Here is a 24,039-nt window from a genome sequence, read left to right on the forward strand (position 1 = left end):
AACATTGTTCTGCACAGTGTGGCATACGGAGATCCTTCTGAAGGATTGACGGGCTGAAATGATTGAGCCACTAAGGAAACAGAAAGGATCTAGGAACCAACGCTCTAACTACAGAGGTATAGAATTGCTCTCTGTTCCTGCCAAATTGTTTGCAATGAATCTCCGTGCCAGGTGCACTACTAAACTTCAAAGAATTCGAAGAATCGCACAAGCAGGTTTCATCCCCGCTCGTTCCATTAGCGAACAGATATTCACTCTGCGGCAAGTGATAGAAAACATATAGCCACCATGGACTCTGTCCATGAGCAGTCTGTCATGAGCAGTATAGCCACCATGGACTCTGTAGATAAGAAGTCGCTGTGGCTCATACAAAGAACTACAAGTTTGCCTTAAAAGTACTGCTCTCTGTTTGAGAGACTGTACGAACAAACACCAAGCTCTATACGAGTTAAAGGAAAACATAGCCAGCCTTTTATACATTCGTACTGGAGTTCGTCAGGGATGTGCCGCAGCTCCTGAACTGTTTAATTGCGTCATTGACTGTGTGATGATGACGATCACTATCCAAATGGACTTTGGCCTTAAGTTCGGTGAAAGACTTTTAGTCAATATTGACTGACGATCAGGCACTCATCACAAACACCCTCGACGAACATCAAGCAGCACTGACAGTTATGAGAGAAGAATCTAGCAAGGTTCGGCACAACATTAGCTGAAGGGAAACGAAAATTGTGTTCACCGAACCGCAACTGGCTCGACAACCCCCTCTTACAGTCAAAGTATGCCAAATCAAGTAGCAGTTGTGAAATATTTCGTCCTTTGGAAGATAAAAGGATTTCGTTGGTGCACCTTTATCAGTAATACCAACCTCCTGTCTCCGTGCGATGCACATTCCATTCTCCCTGCAAGTTACATAAGGTACACTAAGATGGTACGGCCAACTTCTCCAAATGCCACAAGAAACCCCTTGTCGCATTGTATCCTAAACGATTTTAACCCTGTGGTTGCTGAATCAAAACCATTTGGCAACCATGCGGTTGCCAAAGACCAAGATCGTCTGACAGTCTACATCATTTTCCATGTAAGGCAAGCACAAAACCTGAAGATGCACCCGTGGCAGCTCAAGACTGGGTTTAATGGAAAAGGATAGTGCCTGCTCTCTCGACGCTGGCGCCAAGCCAGCAGAAGAATTAGGTCAAGTGAAGAAAGTCAACGCATAATTCCGAAGCATTTATATATTTCGAACACCATTTTAGCAACCAGAAAATCAAATAATTTCACTCCGATTCAAACTGAAGCGAATTAAATATTTGGCAACAATAAGACATTTTAAAACTTAACCTCCCAATATTCACCTACACAAGCGAAACTGAGCTCCCATTAAAAACTAGCACAGAAAAAAAACAACCATGGACCACAATACATAGTATTTTCATAAAACTCACAGTTTCTCATTCCGGCTCTTGGCTTCCAGTTCTTTCTTTTTGTATTCTTCAACTTCTTCTCGATTCGTAAGCAGGTCCATTGGTACTGTAAGAGGCAGGCAATACTCATCTCGCTCTGTGTACCGAACTCTGTTGGATTGGCTACATTCAAGTCTGTCTTCAGTTTTGAATTTGAAACAATCGCTAGGATTCTTGCTACCACGGGAATGACGCTATAAGTAGACAAGAAAAGAATATATTGATAGTCTGGCGAATCTTGTGACCGTTTTTATAATAGAAATAGAAGGAGCAACTCTTTTATTTACATTTCCTTCGCCTATTTTTTAATGCTTTTTATGCATACAACTTTCCTAAATTTTTAATTTTACAATGTTGTCTACTTTCTTTTTATACCCTATTTGTCCGCCTTTTATTATTCTTCCTGGCGTCGTTTTCTTTTAACACTCTTTTTTTTAGCTTGTTTATTTTTACCTTTGACAATTACGTGCACATTGAGTTTACATTTATGAAGTGCATTGGTTGTTTCTGTGGTTTTTATTTTCGCCACTGAAGTAAATTCGGCATCCTTTATTTGTGATAGCTCTTTTTCAAACCACGATTTAATAAGATTCTTCTTTTGGTTATTGAAGAATCAAAAACTATTTTAGGACAGTATCAAGTTTTCGTCAGTGTTGCCACTTGAACCAAGAAAATACATAAGCGAAACTAATTCACTAAATTTGAGAACACTTGTCCTCACTTTATTTTTTCTTGATTTTTCATCCATGCTTCTTTTTTTAATTTGTACCCCCCCCCCCAAAAAAAAAAATTACACCCCCCCCTCGAAAAAATCCTGGAAATAACCCTCCGGCATACCGACATGTTTTTCCCAAAATTGAATTTCTATATTTTCCCAATATTTAAGACATGGTAAAAAATGACCCCTTAACCATCAGATTTGTTTTTTACTGCCTTTGGTCTTCTAAGACTAGGCTCGGGGGAAAACTAAATTTCATTTCTGCAGTGAAATAACGAAGAAAATGTTCCAACAAGGATAAATATTTGGTGCATTCTGTTTCAGACCTGATCTAAATTCCGTTTCATTTGCTACAAAATTCGTGTTTAAAATAAATAAACTTTGGGTTTTCGCAATGGTGAAAATGTACGATTGGTATTCTTTTTTTTTCAGTAGATTTTCAAAAGCTTTTTTTTCAAAGAATGTACCAGGAACACTTGAAGAAATGTTTGCTTTGAATCAGTCGTATCTATCGGAAATTCGCCAAGCAAGTTTAAAGAGGAGATCACCAAAAGATGAGATTAAACATTGAGATTTATCAGAAAATAGTTTGAAAAATCTGGCTGCAAATTTGGAACATATTGATTTTTCGGAAGTTTTCAAAAGGAAATGTGCAGAAAAGGCTGATAATTTGTTTATGGATAAATTTTTAGCTGAGTTTGATAAATGTTGCCCCTTAAAGAAAGTTAAGAAGAAAAAAAATAACCTTCGAAAAGTATGGATGACGACTGGTATCCTTGTTTCTGTAAAAATGAAGAATAGACTGTATAAAGATTATTTAAAAGACCCCCAAAATAAGAAACTCCTGACTTTCAAAGAGCATAGAAATCGGCTGAATAAAATTAAACGGTACACTGAAAGAGCTTATTACGAAAAAGAGTTTGAACAGATAAATGGAAACATGAAGCGGACTTGGATTAAAATCAATGAATCACTGGGGCATAAAAAGGAAAAGGACTAGATTAAAACGATGAATTTCAGCGAAAAAGTTGATAATGATCCAAAAGAAATTGCGGAAAATTTATTCAAGTATTTTTCAGAGGAAGGTTCTAAGCTGTGCCATGAAGCAGTTAAAAGATCAAAAAGTCCACCAGTCCCCAAATTTAAACCTCGTCATGTTACTTCTGAATTCCTTTTTACAAATTGTGATGAAAATGAAACAAATGAAATAATTATGAGAATGAAATCACAATTCTGTGGAGTAGATGAAGCATCGTTAAAAGTTGTTAAAGCAACAAAAATAATTGTTAGTCCTATTCTGACTCATCTGATCAATTTATCACTTGAAGAGGGGACTTTTCCAGTAAGACTTAAATTAGCCCGAGTGCTACCCCTTCACAAAGGGAAGTCAAAAAATGAACCGAGTAATTACCGACCCATTTCTATTTTCCTTTTTTTTCGAAGATTTATGAGAGAGTAGTCCATAAAAGAATGTATGATTACCTCCAGGAGCAGAATCTTCTATGTGATACCTAATTTCACTTTCGCAAAGGACTTTCTACGGACCTTGCAACGTCTTTTTCTTTTCTTTTCTTTTTATTTTGTTTCTTTTCTTTCTCTTCGTCGACCCCTTTTTTTCTCTTTTTTTTTGATAAATCCAGTCGATTCGTTGTTTCTGTTTGTTGATTGTTTAATGATTTTTTAGTTATGTTTCTTCCCAAGTCAAGCACTTTTGTGCTTTCTTGGCAGATTATGTACATGTAATTATGGTTTTTGTTTAAATATATATGATAGATTGATTGATTAACGTTGCTAGAAAAAACTGAGCGCCTCCTATCATAGCTTAACTTAAAAAGAAACACAAAAAGTACAGTCGGCAATAGAGGACACTTACTGTAGTTCTACAATTTAGAATACAGAAGAACAGATCCTTAGGCAATGTTGCGCTGCTAAAATTTTACTTGTACCAAAAAAAGCTCTAAAAATGTACTTTTCCGAAAAAAAATGCACCTGATACCAAAAGTTTTAGCACGTATCACGCTTCGCGCAACACGCGCATCTCCCTTCGGATGGTACATCTCAGGGTTGCAAGTGTGATCAACCAGTTTCACAGTAGTTTTAAAAATAGAACGCATGGGTCACACTGTTTTGGACCACAAGTCCAGAGGTCTCAAAATGTAATTTCCCCAGAAGAAATCACTGAATTTTGATAAAGCATAAAAAGGTATCCAGTGACGTAATTATCTCCATAATGGCCAAATTATGTGAAACTGTAAACATTTACCACAAATCTACCTACGTAAATATTTATTGAACATTTTAAGGTTGCATAGGCCATAGTTAAAATTTTTCCCCATAGGCCTACCTTACACATGAAATATTCCTGAACTTATCAAAAGCAACATATAAATAATTGGCTGAGTGTACAACTACCACTACTAATTTAAGTATTAACAAAGGTTCAAATCTTAAGTATACTTCAACAGGCCTGCTTTAAGGATAAAACTAAACGAACCTCGTTTTTAGAGTTTTAAATTTGTTGCCAATATTCTGAAACGAATAGTTGAAAAAGAACTTTCGCAAACAAATCCACTGAGTCCCTTCAAATAATGAAAGAAGAGATAAGCATCAGTATTTTTACAACAATGAACGATGAGAATCCTAGTCCCGGCCAACAAAGAACATTTGGAGCAGATGTATTGAATTTGTATCAGTTTGGCAAAACTGTACTGAATTTTTGACTTAAAGAAATGTTGTATAGACGTACAGGTCAAAGGAGAATTTACCTAATTTTGTACAATTATACCACCCATCTCGACACTTTCCTTAGGATACATTAGAAGCATCTTAAACAGAAGTGTCCCATTAACAGACGTGATTATACTTGGCATTACAGATACTGGCCTAATAACACAGGCAACACACAAAAGAACTACCCTAAAATCTGAATTAATCCCAAAAATCTCAATAAGGCGAAACCAACAGGAATTTTGTTCTTATGAGTTTTTATCCCCCAAGCACCTACATATGATTTTTTTCCGGGGGAAGGATAATAATTTTATTCCATAATTTGAATAAAAAAGAGGATCCTGGAACCCGGGACCCCCCCCCCCCCCGCGCATGCCCTTGCTACCCCCTTATATTATATTCATAAAAATATATCAGGGAAGATACAGACTATTGAAGAATAGGGCGTAGAATACTTACTTCGATTAAGTTTATCATGTGCAATAGAAACTCTTGGGCGTCTTGCTGTCGTTTAGTTGAAAACTCTGGATGCCCTTTTCCAATCAGATTCTTATACATTAATGGCCTAATACCTGGCTGCGCCTCATCTTGATCTTCTACTTCTTCTTCGGGCGGTTCCGAATATCGTCCACTCAGTAAACCAAAAGCAATCTTACTTCTGCAATAACAAATGCAGTAACTACAACTATAATTGCAATAGCATTCTATATCAACACTTCATCATCTTCCTTGTTTTCTGTTTACTAAAGACCTTTGTAAACGCAGAGATAGTCGTTACCTTGATCAATCATTGTTGCCTCAAAATATTGCTGAAATAGCAATATCATATTTTGAGTTCAATTTGACTTAGTGTCTTAACAAAAATCCAGATTTTTTTATATTTTAAAGTTTGATAGCAACTAACTATTTTCATCTTGATCTTCTACTTCTACCCTTCGTGGTTCCAAACGCCTACCGGTACTACTACTAACAACTCACTGCAACGCCACGCCACCAGAGACAAACACAACTGCTAATACTCCTCCCCACCCCAATCTATACAAAGTTTCACTGTTCACCCTTCTGATGAACTCCCAATTTCCTTTAAATCCTTCGTTATTACTTTTCACCCCTAGCGAAGACGACCTGATGAATGGCCATATGGGTTTTACTTTTACCCTAGATGGATGGCCAAAGAAACATTCACTTGCAATCTTGTCATCCTTCATGCGTAAAACGTGTCCCGCCAGCTCAATCTTTCGTTCATTATAGCCATAGAAAGTAGGACCGAACCACATTCTTCGTATGTCGAACCGGTACCTTCCTTAGACAATTACTCTGGAAAACATTCAGCATATTTTTCTCAGCCTTTTGCAGAGACGGTTTTAGGGGGACAGAGGGAGTACTTGCTCCGGGGCAGAGGGAGCATATGCTCCGGGCGCAGAAATTATAGGGGTGCACAATTTCAAATTAATAATCTAACGGTTATAATCATTTTGTAATTTTTTTAAGTTTATATCTAATAAAATACAATAAATAGCACGGGGGGCAGTTGAGCAAACAAACAAATTACATCCAAAATTTTCAGATTTTTCATGTCTTCATCACCACTCCTTGAAAATTAAAGCAAGTAGACCGAATCTAATTAGTTTTAATGTTTTTTGGTGATATTATGTATTCAAACCTGTTCGTAGAACGCGGAGAACGCGTGAATTTCGTACTCAAACCTGTTCATAGAATGAACATAGACACGAAGAATTAGAAACAATCAATTGAGACGAAATAATTAATAATTTTTCAGGGGCTAAAGTAAGAAAAGCCAGTCTTAAAAAATGTAAAATCTTGTTAACAAAGGAAATTTCTGTCAAAATTTGGGCTGACAATTTTTGGGAGACAGGGGGGGGGGGGGTCACTAATCAGGATTTTGTCCCAGGCACAAGAGAGGTAAGAGCCACCACTGGCCTTTTGAAGCTCCACAGTTTTAGAAACATACTTGCTACTGCCAACATATTACCTGCCAATGTTCTAATTTTTATCCTTTAAAATTTATCCCTTTAACCAAATGTATCCCTAAAAAAATTCCACCTGTGAAAAAAAACCTGGGCCTTGGCTATTCTGCCTTTACAGTTTCACTGCATCCACTAGCTTTACTAATAATACCACTCAGGTGAGTGAAGCACTTGATTGATTTTTTGTTGCCTAGTGTGACCACTTTGCCCTCCTTTATTCCTACTCTAGGGATATCTTTCACTAGAGTAAACCAGTAACAATCTTCTTTCTTGAATAATATCATACACTGGTATATCAAATATCGTGACAACCTATAATTATATCGTGATAATCATATACTAGTATACCAAATATCGTCTTCCTCGCTTGTGGCTTGGCAAAGAGAAACCCTGTCGTCTTAGCAAACCCAGAGATTATTATACCAAACATCAGTGTCTTAGATAATTATCGAGCAGGCAATGCCATAGTTTGTGTTACTTTATCTCAAAGGTTCTTTCCAAAAGTCAATATTTAGTAATTTTCTTAAAGTTTATAGCAAGTAACCTATTTTTTGTTCCATATCTAGCGTCATGGTAATTCATGGTAAAATTGGAGATGGTCATGGTAAAATTGGGAAGAACGCAAGAATTCTTAATTTCAACCAAGCAATGCTCCAAATCGATATTAACTCATAGTATACCAAATTAGAACTATTTCTTTCCGAATTAAAACAAAAAATCTTTTGGAAATAACGTATTAAAATAACGTATGCTCCAAATAAATATTAACTCAGAATACACCAAATCAGAACTAATTCTTTCCAAATTTAAAGGAAAAATCTTTAGCAAATAACGCATTAGAAGCAACAAGTTTTTGCATAACATTTAAAAATGACAATTAAAAGCCAAAGTTTTAATATTTGTTATTTGAGCTGATTCCTAAAACTTTCATTCGCCCAACTACTTATCTTTAAAGTGTGGGAGAAAGCCTACCCAGGAAGCGATTTTTTACCCCATTGGTCGTAATAAAAAAGGGCTAGCAATAAAGATAGACCAGCCAACTCCCCACTAGAAAAAGTGTGTATAAAAAGTATAAATCATTCACAATACATTACCTCGTGCTTCTATAACTTGTCAAAATAATATCTCGCTAATACATTTCAGAAATATGACTTTCTTAAATTAAATAAACAACAACAAATTTGTTCAGCTGAAATTAAGGAGCAACATTAAAACGGAAAACGAACAGGAATTATTACGCATATGAGAGGGTTCTCCCCCTAGTCGATAGCTCGATCTTTACGCTGTAGTTCCAATTTTGTTCCAATTCTTTAAGAATAACATCCGAATTGCAAAGGCGGTTTAATTAGAATAAATAACTCTTTTGAGAGTACTAAAAAAACTTTAACATAAAGAGTGAGGTATTGACGAGAAGGCGAACCTTCTCATATGCGTAATAGTTTCTGTTCGTTTTAAGTTTTAATCTTCCACTTCACTTTCAGTTGAAAAAAGTTTTTTTTTTAATTTCCTATCCTTTTTTAAATAATACTGAGAAATCCGCCACCCCCTTCATAGGAAATTCCCTTCCCCCATGAAAAATTTCTACTTGGAAAGATCCTCCAAAGTGCCCCCCCCACCAGAAATTCCCCCTTGAAAACGTCCGTATACTTCGCAATAACCAATACTATATGTAAACAATGGGCAAAGTTCATAACCTGCAGCCCTTCCCCGGGGACTATGAAAGATTAAGTCATCCTCAAAGACACACTTATTGGATTTCCGACCATGCTAAGCAAAATGGATACCTCAAAATTTTGATCGGGTGACTTTGGGGGAAAATGAGCGTGGAAGGGGGCCTAATTGCCCTCCGTTTTTTGGTCACTTAAAAAGGACAATAGAAATTTTAATTTCTGTTCAAATGAGCCATCTCACTATATTCTAGGACCACTGGTCGATACGATTACCCCCTGAAAATAAAATAAATAAATAAAATAAACACGCATACATGATCTTTTTTCTGGCAAAAAACACAAAATTCCACATTTTTGCAGAAAGGAGCTTGAAACCTCTGCTGTAGTGTTCCCTGATACTCTGAACCTGATGGTGTGATTTTCATTAAAATTCTATGACTTTTAGGGGGTGCTTCCCCCTTTCTCAAAAATGAGGCAAAATTTCTCTGGCTCTTAGGTTTTTATGGGTAAGACTAAACTTGATGAAACTTGTATATTTGAAATCAGCATAAAAATTCAATTCCTTCAATGTATCTATTGTCATCATTCCGCTTTTTACAGTTTTTTGCAGTTTTGTCAACATTCGGCTCCTTACTTACAGTTTGTTACCACGAACTGCTTGAAATCCGTTGAATACGCTTCTGTGGTTTAGAGAAAACACGGTCTCGTTGATCTCGTTGAAAGCCATCATCTTCTTGTTCTTGTTCTTAAAATTTTGTTCTTAAGAAATAAGAGTAAAAAAGACAAAAAATGCATATAAACAAATGTGGTTTTCAAAGTTCCCCCCCAGAAAAATTTTTATTTCTAGTTTTTTGCGTACAACTTGCTTCATTTCAAGTCGATGGTAAGTAAAGTGGTTTCATCAGCCATTTTGGAGTGTCTAGAAATCGTTTTTTTTGTTCTAAAGCTGGTTTCCCCTTTTTATCTAAGGAGTTATGAAGACTGATAGGGGGCTTTTGAGGTGTTTCTTAATTTTTTTTTTTTTCACAGTGAGGTTTGCCCGTATAAGCTTCATATTATAGTAAAACATTTAATATTGAACAGACAGAGAAGTGAAGGTTTTCTAGAATACAGCCACGAAGAGCCAAATTAAGACTCAAAGCTTCTTTCAAAAGTGAGGGCTCTTGATGTGCCCTCTTAATGCAGCTGTGAATATTTTTCTAAGGTTTGACAGATTCTACAGATCTTACTAATTTTGCAGTTAAGTTGTATATAATTTAGCCTTCGTGACAAATAGCTTAGGTCTTCTCATTCACTTGGATCAGAAGATTCATAGCACTGAAATTATTTATGCTTTTGAAAAAGAAAATCGGCACTGTTTTGCACGTCAACTGTAAGGGACGTTGCGGCATCAGTTTTAGCTTCCAGGACTAACATAGTCAACTTCCAGGACTATTTACAACGGTCCGTCCTACATGAAGTTGAGAGTACTGTAGGATGGATGAGAATCAGAAGCGGGGAAGTTTCTAATTCACTGAACAGTAAGTCATCTTTTGGCCTTCATGGAATTCCTGGTCGAGTAATTGAATTCATAATTCCGTATATTGCCACTCCTTTTTCAAAACTATTTAATCTATTATCTGATTATTCTAATTTACCATGTTCTCTAAAATCCACTCGATTTATGGCTCTTTATAAGGACTTACTTAGACTTAGTTTCTACCACACTTAGAGGGACAGGGGGCAGCCACAGTAGTTCACCATCCTATTCTTTCAACCTAAGTTCCCCAATCGGAATCCTCAATAACTTCACCTATTTCTTTAGCGACCTGCCAAGAATTATTTTGGATCTTCCTAACACAGAACTATCCGTTGCGAGGCAGTCTTCCATCAACTATCCGTATCATTCGTTCCCAGTACATCCATCACGCCTTCTATTGACATTGAGAATACGATAGATTTGATATAATTCACCTAGGACAGCCACAGTATTTCACCAGTTCAATTTGTCTAACAAAGGGCAAGGGATACACAGTACCATCCGTTGCGAGGCAGTCTTCCATCAACTATCCGTATCATTCGTCCCCAGTACATCCATCACGCCTTCTATTGACATCGAGAATACGATAGATTTGATATAATGCACCTAGGACAGCCACAGTATTTCACCAGTTCAATTTGTCTAACAAAGGCCAAGGGACACACAGAACCATCCGTTGCGAGTCAGTCTTTCATCAACCATCCGTATCATCCGTCCCCAGTACATCCATCACGCCTTCTATTGACACCGAGAATACGATAGATTAGATATAATGCAACTAGGATAGCCACAGTATTTCACCACTTCAATCTGTCTAAAGCTTGCAACCAAAGTTCACTCATTGAAGTCCTCACTAGCTTCGCCTCCTTCTTTTGCAACCTGTCAAGGCTTATTTTGTGTGCAAAGGGATGTCCCAACACCTGTCGTGAGGCAGCCTTCCATCAACCATCCGCACCATATATCCCCAATACATCCATTGTACTTTATGATGACGTCAAGAATTGGGCTCTGATTTGTCATACGCTAGATTTCGTTATTCCTCGCTCTCTCTATACATGTTACGCAATTATTATCGAATACATGAGATGTCTTTCTAACTATGCAATATTGCTCCAAGTTTCACAGCCATATGCAAAGACCAAAAGAATATTTCTAATATAAATTCTGTGCTTTAGCTTTACGGAACATTTATTACTTGTACTAGCCAATGATAATCACAACAAGATCATTTTCCAAGATTGGCATCTTGAGTGATAATGCTGCAAGACATTTGAACTTTCAATATTTCCTGAATTTCTTCAATGTTAGCCAAGAGTCCTTGAGCAATATAGGGAATAACCGGATCTGACATTGGTTATGACATTATTGGCATTAATTTATGACATCGACTTATTGACATTGATTCGACATTAATTTATAAAATTTTCGGCATTATTATTGTCGTTATGCTGGTCGCTCTCACGTTCCCGGAATCCAACTTTTAACGAAGTTGCTTCAATCCTCAACCAAACGAGTGCCAAAAGATGCACTGGTTAAACCTGGAACTGGTCAGCTTCTATAAGCCTAGTGAGAAAATAAAACGAAATACCCAAACTAAGAAACATCCAAGTTTTCAAAGAAGGGCCTGTCCGAACTATCTGCATTGATGAATCAGCATTATTCGGGTTTAGTCTTATTCAGGTTTATGAATCGTCCAGTATTTACCCCACGTCCAAGTTCATTTGTGGTGGTCTGCAATTATTTAGGGTAGTGAGCAAGAAGAGATAAAACATAAAAACGCGAAGAATGGAAGAAGACAAGGACAATAAACAACCAGTATAAAAACTAAAAAACTATTCAAATATTTCGGTCAAGACCTCAGCCTGACCGTCCTTATTGCAGAATAAAACTGACAAAAATATAAAAAACCAAGCCTTAAAGCAAAATACCGTTACTCAGAAAGGGTTATCCTTGTTTAGTTTTGTTTTAAGTTTTGGTTTTATATATTTTATCAGTTTTATTCTGCAATGAGGACGGTCAAGCTGAGGTCTTGACCGAAATATTTGCGTAATTTTTCAATTTTTTCACTCGCTGTTTATTGTCCTCGTTTCCTTCCTTTCTTTGCGATTTTATATCCTATCCAGTGTGGTCTCAGAAATTATTTACGAGCAACAAAGAGCAATATCATCAGAGTCACCCTTAGTTGAGTTCTCTCTTCGGGTTTAACTTAAGACTGCCCTTGAGACTGGATTCAACAAGAGCACAATCTATCCTTATGGCGAACAATAACGGCGATAGAATACAGTCTTGAATTACACCTGACTGAACAAAGATCCATTCCGTTAAATTATATTTATAATTATGGTTGGATTTCCTTTAAAAAACGTTATCTTCTTCATGGTTCCAATATGTATCGAGTTGAAGGCCAATATAAGGGAGATGGTCAAGCGCTTGTTATAAAACAAGCGCTTTACTATAGACACAAAAAGTAGGTTTAACTACAGAGAAGTTCTAAAGTTGTCAGCGTATTGAAAACTTAAACAAGCCGAGTTTTTAGTGAGACGCTATCTTTACAGAATTCTAATACAAGGAAATATTATGCGTTAGTTTATTTGAGCTAGTATTGTAGATTTTTGTGGATATATGTTAAGTTCAAAATTCGCTCTTTACTTCCATTAGAAAAACTTTTTTTTTAATTAATTTGTCTTTGTTTTATGTTTTAAAAAATACATACAATAAACCTTACAACAACAAAATCTTTGTTTAGCATCTCGAAAAGGGGTTGATTAAAGGAGAATCTGAATAACAAAAAGAAAACTTACGTTTGAGCATTGAAGTCCCCACTTGGATCAATGGTGCTATTGCGAAAATTGTCCATTGCACTACTAATCCCATTTGCAAAGTACCTGAAAAAGTAATTTCTATCTTATACCTACTTTTTAAAGAAAAATTAAACTCAAAGGATATTAGCTCACAACGAAGTAATATTCGCTCCAATGCATCGAAAATAAGCCAAATATCCAGGTATATTCAGTTTTTCAGGCAATGGAAGCCACTGGAATATGTATGTGTACATGGTTACACCAGGTACACGGTTTCACTCTCTAACTCTATAATTTGTTGTTATTTCTTTGATAGTAGCACATCATAGCGAGCAACACCGATTGGATTTGTTTTTGATCACCATTTATGCGTAAATCCTTTTAAAAGACATGATAACATGACCTTTTTAAACATTCTGCAACAAAATCTCGGACTTTCGTAGAAGGAGGCTTAAACTTAAAGTCTCCATTCCTGGTTCAGTTTGACAAAACCTCTGTGTCAATCCTTATCTGATACTAAAGACTCAGTTCAGCTTACTCGGGCTTATTAATATAAATATATATATATATATATATATATATATATATATATATATATATATATATATATATATATATATATATATATATATATATATATATATATATATAACAGTCATAACCTACATTGTCTCTCGTCTCTATGCACAAATGCATGCTGAGTCTCTTATCACCTCAAAACTAAATACGCAGTATGGCTCTCTCTCCACTTCTCGATACAGCCATGACCCCTAACAACAAAAACATCCTTACAAGTCCCCATCTTTTCATCCATGGGCGAACCACTCCAATTCCTACACCAAAAAAAGCTTCAATAATGGCTAAAATCTCTTACGTATTTAAATTCTTTATTCAATTTAAACTATTTCAAAACAAGATAATTTTTTATTCTCTTTTTAAAAGAACCAAGGGAGCTCCTACCTCTCAGTTCAACCGGTAGGATTTTGTAAGCCTTAGCCCAGACGATGTCAGGCAAAAAATCCTGCGATTATATGACGCAAAACCCAAGATCAACGAAAAAAAAAAAACAAGTGCTAAAGTTATATATATATATATATATATATATATATATATATATATATATATATATATATATATATATATATATATATATATATATATATATATAGGGGATGCCATGGATATTCTGTGGTAGCCACAACACTTGGCTGGGTAGAGAATTTAAAGTGGCGAAACCCTATATAGGCCAGTGTATTCTCCTGATGAGCCCTTGTGTTGGGTTGTTGCCTCTGAAATATTTGTCTTTATTATTTTTTCTATTGTTTGGTAGATGACGACTTATACTTATTGACGACATGGCTGCCTGTCCATGGATTATTCTTTATGGTTGATTGTGTATGGCTATGCTGTTTGACCTATGTGATTGTATAGATGAGTAGGGTTAAGGCCTCATTCAAGTGCTGGTCTATATTAATCACTAATTTAGGAAAACAGTATTCCTTTTCTCCTTCTGTCTCTTTTTTTTTTTTTTTTTTTTTTTTTTTTTTTTTTTTTTTTTTTTTTTTTTTTTTTTTTTTTTTTTTTTTTTGTGTTTGTGCTGTTGCATTGGTGATTTCTCTTTTCATGATATATATATATATATATATATATATATATATATATATATATTTCTATATATATATTTCTCTTTTCATGATATATATATATATATATATATATATATATATATATATATATATATATATATATATATATATATATATACATATTTATATATACATTTATATATACATTTATGTATATATATATATATATATATATATATATATATATATATATATATATATATATTTATATATACATTTATATATACATTTATGTATATATATATATATATATATATATATATATATATATATGTATATATATATATATATATATATATATATATATATATATATATATATATATATATATATATATATACATAAATGTATATATAAATGTATATATATATATATATATATATATATATATATATATATATATATATATATATATATATATATATATATATATATATATATATATATATATAAATGTGTATATACATGTATATATAAATATATTTATTTATATATATATATATATATAAATATATGTATATATATATATATAAAGGTAAAGGTAAAGGATACGGCATTAGACTTTACAGTCCCTACCGGCGGTGCTGATCTCCGTTTCTTGGCCCTTCAGCCAGGAAGTGCAATGGGGGGTTGGGGGCCAACCATCCTGTGCTTTCGCACACCCTTCCTGTTTACCTTCCCCAGATTTCTCCAGGTACCCATTTAAAGCTGGTTCGACTCTGGCTAAGCTTACAGAGTCACGCCACTGACTCCCGTCCCAAACTGAACAATTGGGTACACTGGGATTCGAACCCGCGTCCTTTCAGACAAAGAATCCCAAATCCAGCGCACCAACCGACTCGGCTATATATATATATATATATACATATATATATATATATACATATATATATATATATATATATATATATATATATATATATATATATATATATATATATACATATATATATATATACATATATATATATATATATATATATATATATATATATATATATATATATATATATATATATATATATGTATATATGTATATGTATATGTATATACTTACAAATACATATATTTATACATTAAATATCATAGTCCGAAAAGCGTACTAACCATGCATATTATCATAAACCCTGGGAATTTTCTTAAGCCCATGTTTAGGCTGCAAAATTGATTTGTTGGATGCTACGATAAATATTTTCTTGAATATATACAAGATAATTTAGATAAAGTATATGTACAATTCGATAAATTGAATAGAAGAAAGTGAAAAGCGATAACTATTTAAAGGCTTGCTTCAATTAACCTATTAGCTACTTATCTGTGATTTATATAGCTGCATCATTTATCCGAATAGCATTGTCAGTTACAGTTCAGACCGAAAAAAGACCCAACGTTCGGCTTTCTAAACACTAATATTCAAAGTTTATTCCTTGACCTTGGGGAATTTAGGCAAACCTCGGGTGCTTATTGGATAATGCGTTTGCAAAAATGTAATTTTTCAATTTCCTTTGGAGCAGGGGGGGGGGAGAATCCCTCATACCAGCATCACAGCGGGAGAGCTCTCCACCTCCTTGTATGCACATCAAGAAGCCTTTATCAACGGGGAAAAATTACTACTAAAATACTTGCTTAAACAAAACATGTAAAGAATCGTGAGAAAAAAAAGGAAAAAACACATACTCTAAATAAAAACAAAGGGAAAAACGAGAAATCTCACATCTAAACAAAGGCCAGTAGGGTAATTCAATTACTAATAGTAACACAAGGCACACGGACGTGAAGCTGAAATATACAGAATTTTATTATTAGTCCAAATTTTTCTCATTGTCTTATTATATGAGCCAGGACATTATCCGACTTTTTTCGGGAGAGGGAGGGTAAGATAAAAAAAAAATGTTCAGAGTGGGCTAAGGTTTTTTTTCTTCTCATTTTTAGGTTAGACTTTTTTTTTAAATAATAGTCTTTTTTTACATACGTTTTTACAACAAATTTACGAGTAGGAGAAAAACTTCGGAGAAGGAGGGGGAGGGGGAATTCAAATCCGACTAACCCGGAGATTTTACCCGTTTTTTATATATTTTCATTCCGCTTTAACTGACAATTTAAAGCAAAGACCTACAGAAAGAAATGGATACTTGCTTTTTTTGAAAATCTGGAATTGAGAAAAACACTTGAAGTACTGAGTTCATGTAACAGGAATTTCCTAAGTTCTGCAGTCCAGTATATCCTGGTCCGTATAATGGTTGCAGCTTAGCCCCTGACTCTTGAATTGTTGACCATTCACCAAAACGTTGGTTTAGTGTAACTTCAAGTTCTGCCATAGATTTCTCAGTCTAAAAATAGTATAAAATGTGTAGAATAAGGTGTTAAAAGCCAACCTCAAAGAGTACGGGGTCCTAAGAAAGACAAACAGTAGCCCATAATAACCGAAAATAAAAAAAATAGCTTTTAAAGGAATTATCTTGTGACGAATTTTTCCTACTTATAATTTACATGGAAATAGTGTGTTTTTTCAGATTTTATTTAACAGTAATTTGGGAAATAGGGTCATAAAGCCAGAGACAGTAAATTCTGAGGTAAACAATTAATTTTTCATAGCAGATAACCCTTGAATGGAGGTTTACAACCCCCCTCCATCACCTCTTGCATTTTACTGTGGGTAGGCCAGCTGATTTTCTTCTTTTTTTCATGGGGCGATCGTGTCTAGACAAAGGTCTTAGAACATATCATAACAGGGATCATTTTCACGGAAATTAAATATTCAAATACTTTATAAGTTACAAAAGAAATGGCACCGCAACAAATTGCCTTTTCTTTCGGAAAACAGCAATTTTCGCCCAAAGGAACAAAATACCAATGAAATAAAATTCCGAGATAGCCAGTCCGTTTTGTATGGTTCAAACCCCTTAAAGGTTTACAATGGTCAAAAACCTCTAACGGTTTAAAATGCCACATCTTAAAAATTTTCGCCTCGTCCCCATACAAGAATTGCAGCCTTCATGTGGCTAATAGTCGGGTAGATAATAAGAATAATCGTCGGGTAGATAATAAATAGTCGGGTAGATAATAAGACAACAAGAATTGCAGCCTTCTTGTGGCTAATAGTCGGGTAGATAATAAGAATAATCGTCGGTTAGATAATAAGAATAATCGTTGGGTAGATAATAAATAGTCGGGTAGATAACAAGACAATAAGTCTCAGACGGGTAGACACGATCTACTAACATAAAGTATGGGTTTATCTGGCACTGAAGGTTGGCAGGCAACCTAAAAGTCTCTCTGATTCTGGATGGAACCAAATTAACATTCCAGCAAAACCGCCTCATGAAAAAATTCACAATTAACACTAGGTTGTAAAGAGTAACTTTTATTTTCAGTCAAAGTAACTTAATTTAATATTGCTAAAAACCTTTTACTAGAGGTGTCCCACCTCGAATGATCACATTTTTGCAAAATCACATAATAGCAAAACCCTATTACGAATCTTCATTTTCAATGTTGCGTATAAGTTCGAACCAGACAAAAATGTTTTTTCACGCATTTGTTATAAGACAGCTAGCAAAATGTTGCGCATAAACCTAGGGCTATTTGTAATAACCTTGTGCTGAGTCCCAGTAAAATACTAGAAAGAATAGTGAATTCTAGATTAGTAGAAAAATTAGAAAAATATTATGTTTTGAAGAAGGAATAGGTAGGGTGTCGAGAAGGTTATAATGTCGAGATGGCATATAGAAAATATACAAAGGGAAGGAGTAGGCTGTATGTAGCATTTTTAGACTTAGAAAAAAAGGACTCTGTGAGGGTAGGCCTGCTTCTCACATTCACACTCTGTGAGTGTGAGTGTAGGCTTTTCGTTAGGATTATTTTGTCTCTACTGGACTAAAAGCCACATACTACTTATTTTTACTTAATTCTAGAAATATAGGGAAATAGCATGATTTAATTTGTCTGTGCTAGATTTATAAGTTGCAAAACCTGAGAAGCAACAATTTTTGTTCACTTTAAAGGTCGCTCTTTATTTCCGTTATAATTCTTTTTTATGAAAATACAGAGAAGAGAGGCATAATTTTAACATTAAATTAAAAAAAAACTTTTCGCACAAATTAAGTTTTTTAAAGAAAAGTAAAGAGCTCTATTAAGCCAAAAATAAGCAGAAATAAAGTCAAATAATCTTCCAAGCGTAAAAATACCACAAATCACTAACAATAAATAAATGAAACTCAAAACTAACAGAAATTACAATAAATAGACGAGTCATTAAAACGAGCGAAAATAAATATGAGTAGGGTTGATAACCCCCTTGCCTTCTCAAGACCAAAACATAATTTGCGCTTTACTGAAATAAAAAACATATGACCGTGGATTGTCAGTCTAATTGACATGTACCGATGTTTATTCCTTAAAGTTTGGATGGTTTCTTATTTATGAAAGTAAAAAAAGTAAAAACATTTAAAACATATTTGGTTTTCAGTAAAGCACAAATTATGTTCTGATTTTGAGAAGGCATCGGGTGGTCCCCCGATCACTTTGACTCTAAAACAAGGGCTAAGAGCTCATATGGCACTTGTGACGAGGCAATAAGAGCTAAGAGCCAAGAGCTCATATGGTATGAGCTCTGAGAAAATTCTAAGAATCAATAGATTGATTTAAAAGGAAAATCAGAGGCTTAATGCCGGTCAGGATTTAAAATAAGAGCTCTGAGTCACGATATCCTTCTAAATATCAAAATTCATTAAGATCCGATCACCCACTCGTGAGTTATAAATACCTAATTTTTTCTAATTTTCCTCTCCCTTTAGCCCCTCAGATGGCCGGATTTGGGAAAACGACTTTATCAAGTCAATTTGTGCAGCTCCCTGACATGCCTACCAATTTTCATCGGCCTAGCACGTCCAGAAGCACCAAACTCGCTAAATCACTGAACCCCTCCCCCCAAAGAGAGCGAATCCAGTACGGTTACGTTAATCACGTATCAAGGACATTTGCTTATTCTATCCACCAAGCTTCATCCAGATTCCTCCACTCCAAGTGTTTTCCAAGATTTCCCCCTCCAACTCCCCCCAATGTCAAAAGATCTGGTCGGGATTTGAAATAAGAGCTCTGAGACATGAATTTCTTCTAAATATCAAATTTCAAATAAGATCCGATCACTTATTCGTAAGATAAAAATACCCCAATTTTCACGTTTTCCAAGAAATCCGGTTTCCCCCTCCAACTCCCCCAAATGTCACAGGATCTGGTCGGAATTTAACATTAGAGCTTTAAAGCACAAGATCCTTCTAAATATCAAATTTCATTAAGATCTCGTCACTCTTTCGTAAGTTACAAATACCTCAATTTTCAAAATTACCCCCCCCCCCAAACTCCACCAAAGAGAGAAGATCCGGTCTGGTTATGCCAGTCACGTATCTTAGACAGGTTTTTATTCTTCCCATCCAGTTTCATCCTGATCTCACCGCTTTAAGTATTTTCTAAGATTTCCGTTCCCCCCAATCCCCCCCCCCAATGACGCTGGATCCGGTTGAGATTTAAAATAAGAGATCTAAGTTACGAGGCCCTTCTAAATATAAGTTTCATGAACATCCTATCACTCCTTCGCAAGTTAAAAATACGTCATTTTTTCTAATTTTCCAGAATTAACCCCCCCCCCCTCCAAAAAAGGAGCGGATCCTTTACAATTATGTAAATCACGTATCTAAGACTTCTGCTTATTTTTCCAACCAAGTTTCATCCCGATCCCTCCAATCTAAGCGTTTTCCATGACTTTAGGTTCCCCCACCCCAATGCCACCAGATCCGGACGGGATTTAAAATAAGAGTTCTGAGACCCGATATCCTTCTAAATATCAAATTTCATTGAGATCCGATCACCCGTTCGTAAGTTAAAAATACCTCATTTTTTCTTATTTTTCAGAACTACCCCCCCCCCCCCCAACTACCCCAAAGAGGGCGGATCCGTTTCGGTTATGTCAATCATGTATCTAGGACTTGTGCTTCGTTTCCCATCAAGTTTCATCCCGATCCCTCCACTCTAAGTGTTTTCCAAGATTTTAGGTTCCCCCCCCCCAATGTCACCAGATCCGGTCGGGATTCAAAATAACAGCTCTGAGACAAGATATCCTTCCAAACATCAAATTTCATTAAGATCTGATCAACCGTTCGTAAGTTAAAAATACTTCAATTTTTCAATTTTTTCCGAATTAACGGGCCCCCCACTCCCCCCCCCAAATGGTTAAATCGGGAAACCGACTATTTCTAATTTAATCTGGCCTGGTCCCTGAAACGCCTGCCAAATTTCATCGTCCTTGCTTACCTGGAAGTGCCTAAAGTAACAAAACCGGGACCGACAGACAGACCGACAGAATTTGTGATTGCTATATGTCACTTGGTTAATACCAAGTGCCATAAAAAGGCACTAGATCATATAATTTCCAATCCGATGAACCTCCTCTGGAGTTTATACGACCAACCTTTCCATTAAAGCCTTAGACGAAAAATTAAGCAAACAGAAAACGGGTCTTAATTTGATAAAGCAGTGAAAAAAATTAAATATAAAAACTATACTTTAACAAAAAAATAAAAATACTCGGAATATTTCAGCCCCATGTCCGGGAGCCTTTCTAAACGGAAAAAAAAATTACAAACGAAAAAAAAATTAAGACATAACACACAAAAAAACACGACAACTAAACCACAACGAAAAAAATATATATACAATAAATAAATAAGAACAACTCACATTGTCGTTTTTTTGTTTTATGTCTTAATTTTTTTTTGTCGTTTGTAATTTTTTTTCCCGTTGAGAAAGGCTCCCGGACGTGGGGCCGAAATATTCGGGGTATTTTTATTCTTTAGTTAAAGTGTAGTTCTTATATTTTATTTTTTGTTCACTGCTTTGTCAAATTAAAACCCGTTTTCTCTTTACTTAATTTTTCGTAAATGGAAAAGCAGTGTGGTCTAATAAATTATTTAATAAAAGCCTTATATGTCCTCGGGGCATAACTTACATCCCTTGCACTGAGGGTTGTGAGGGAGGGGGGATTCATCTTCAAAGATATAATTTCCAGACCTTTCAACTGCGCAGAACAAATATCTACCTCAAAATTTTGATTAGCTGTGTTTGGGAATTTACGTGCGTGGGGGATGGCTTGTTTTTCCAATCACTTTTGATTTTTAAAAAGGGCACTAGTCTTTTCAATTACCAATTGAATCAGCCTTTCTCTAAGTTCCTGCAACAACAAATAGCCATTTCAAAATTTCTATCAGGTGTGTGTCGGGGGAAGGGTATCCACCCTCGGATCCCATTGAATCTTAAAAAATATGCTAGAACTTCTGATTACGAGTCCAATGAGCCCCCTCCGAAGTTTATACGATCACCATTTCTATAAAAACTTGTGCCCTGAGAACAAATATGTTCCCAGGACATAATTTACAATCCTTGCCTCGAGGGCTGTGGGGAGGATGGGTTGTCATCTTCCAAGACATAATTTTCGGACCTTTCAGCTATGCTGAACAAAATGGCTATCTCAAAATTTTAATTGGATGTGTTTGGAGAAATGCTGGACGTGGTAGGGAGGGTTAGTTCCTCTCCAATCAATTTCGACTATTAAAAAGGGCACCTGCTCTTTCAATTTCCAATCGAATGAACCCTTTTCGAAGTTTCTACACCAAATCCTTCGATACAAAATACCCTTGTCTAAAAAAAAGACAGAAAAAAAAGTGCCCATATCGCTCTTTACTTAGGCAGCGCTGCCTATGATAGGTCAATAGAACATAGTTTAATTCTTTTTGCTTTAAGACGGATAACGACTTTAAGAATTAAAACTGGCGTCAAAATCAGGGAAGCCTTACCCGGCAGAGCTAGGAAAATTCAAAGCATTCTTAATTTTAATTTATTAAAATTAGGATTTCAACGGAAAGTCTAAATCTACTTCTTTCTGTTTTGAACTATTTGAAATAAAAAATATTCTTTTATTTCCTAACAATTGCCTATTGATTACAGTACAGTTATGGCAAGACTAGTGCATACCATAGACAGTTTTTTTTTAATATACCTATTCCTTCCTATGACAAAGACAGCTCTCTTGTTTCGGGCCCTAAATAAAGCAAAAGTAAAAACCGATTTGCAAACAAGAAAGACAAGTACTAAATAGTATTTAGGGCACGAGAGGGGTGGGATAATAGCATGACTTTTGGCAGATGCAATTTTCCACTTCATTGTTTGTAACTGAGCATCGATGTGACAATTAGCTGCGTTTCCAAGGACCATCCCTTCTTATAGACACATTTACAGTTGCCTTACGTTTCAGATCTAAGTTAGGTGACATCTGAAATCTGATAAATGAGGTTTCTGGCACGTGTGTGACTAAGATAAACCTTAATCTTACCACCATTGTCAGAAAGATTCAAATCCCATTACTCAAACAGACATGCTTAACTTTAGATTGAGTTGGTATTTATAATTATGTCCATGTCTTGTCAGTCAATTCAGGGTTAAAGTCTCAACAATAAAGAATTCCTTATGGCGAAAATATACCTTCCAAACAAGTGTTTTATTAATGGAAGAGTTTATAGCCCGCATTGAAGATCCCCGAGTCCTGGGCAACGAGTCCCGGGAATTAAGAGGGGAAAAGTTTCCTGAATCAGCCTGAATTATTCAAAGTGGGAAAACCTTCACTATTATGATTTTTCATTCTTATGAGGGAACTTAAAATACTCAGCCAAGACTCGGGCTATGAAGTCCCATTAGTCCGCACCAAAAAAAAAAAAAAAAAAAAAAAAAAAAAAAAAAAAAAAAAAAAAAAAAAAAAATCGTTATGGTAAGGAGAGTAGTGTTTAAACCCCGAGATATAGTATCATTACCATATGTGTTTGTCATCTGTCTGACATAACCTTACCTAACGATGTCATACAGCCTAAAATCTGGTTTATGAAATAAACTCCGAGTTTCTTAAATATGGTGGCTCTGAGGTTAGGAATAAGCTACTGAAGATTATGAATATGATTTTTGAAAAAGGGGAAGTGCCCAATGATTTTAGGAAAACCTTAATTAAACCACTGTATAAGAAAGGTGACAAGAGTGAGTGACGGAATTATCGAGGCATTAGTCTGGTCTCAGTAGGTAGCAAATTACTGAGTAATATGATACTTTTTAGACTGAGAGATGCTGTAGACAAAGTTTTAAGGGAAGAACAATGCGGTTTTTAGAAAAGGTAGAGGATGTGTCGACCAAGTTTTCACTCTTAGGTTAATAATTGAGAAGTCCCTTCGTTGTCAAACACCTTTGGTCCTCAGTTTTACCGATTATGAGCAAGCTTTCGATTCTGTTGATAGAAGAGCGTTAACAAAGGTCTTATCGTTATATGGTATACCAGAAAAATACATTAAAGTGATTTGTGCTATGTATGAGAATAATACTGCTGTGGTTAAGGTAGGAAATGAGGTTAGCAACTGGTTTTGTATTTAATCAGGAGTTAAGCAGGGTTGTGCTCTATCTCCCTTTATATGGATC

The 24,039-nt window shown here is 35.3% G+C and overlaps 1 protein-coding gene across 1 annotated transcript in view; it reads right to left on the reverse strand.

Annotated features, from left to right (window-relative positions):
- Positions 1–24,039, reverse strand: part of LOC136030542 (ubiquitin carboxyl-terminal hydrolase 5-like) — a 133,418-nt gene that overhangs the window by 22,975 nt on the left and 86,404 nt on the right. Inside the window, exons 7-10 of the mRNA XM_065709592.1 lie at positions 16,669–16,862; positions 12,887–12,970; positions 5,368–5,566; positions 1,446–1,657 (exon numbers count right to left, since the gene is read on the reverse strand). Coding sequence (XP_065565664.1) covers positions 1,446–1,657; positions 5,368–5,566; positions 12,887–12,970; positions 16,669–16,862 — 689 coding nt within the window. The remainder of the gene's footprint in view (positions 1–1,445; positions 1,658–5,367; positions 5,567–12,886; positions 12,971–16,668; positions 16,863–24,039) is intronic.

Source organism: Artemia franciscana, chromosome 8 (assembly GCF_032884065.1).
Source record: "Artemia franciscana chromosome 8, ASM3288406v1, whole genome shotgun sequence".
Lineage (NCBI taxonomy): Eukaryota > Metazoa > Arthropoda > Branchiopoda > Anostraca > Artemiidae > Artemia > Artemia franciscana.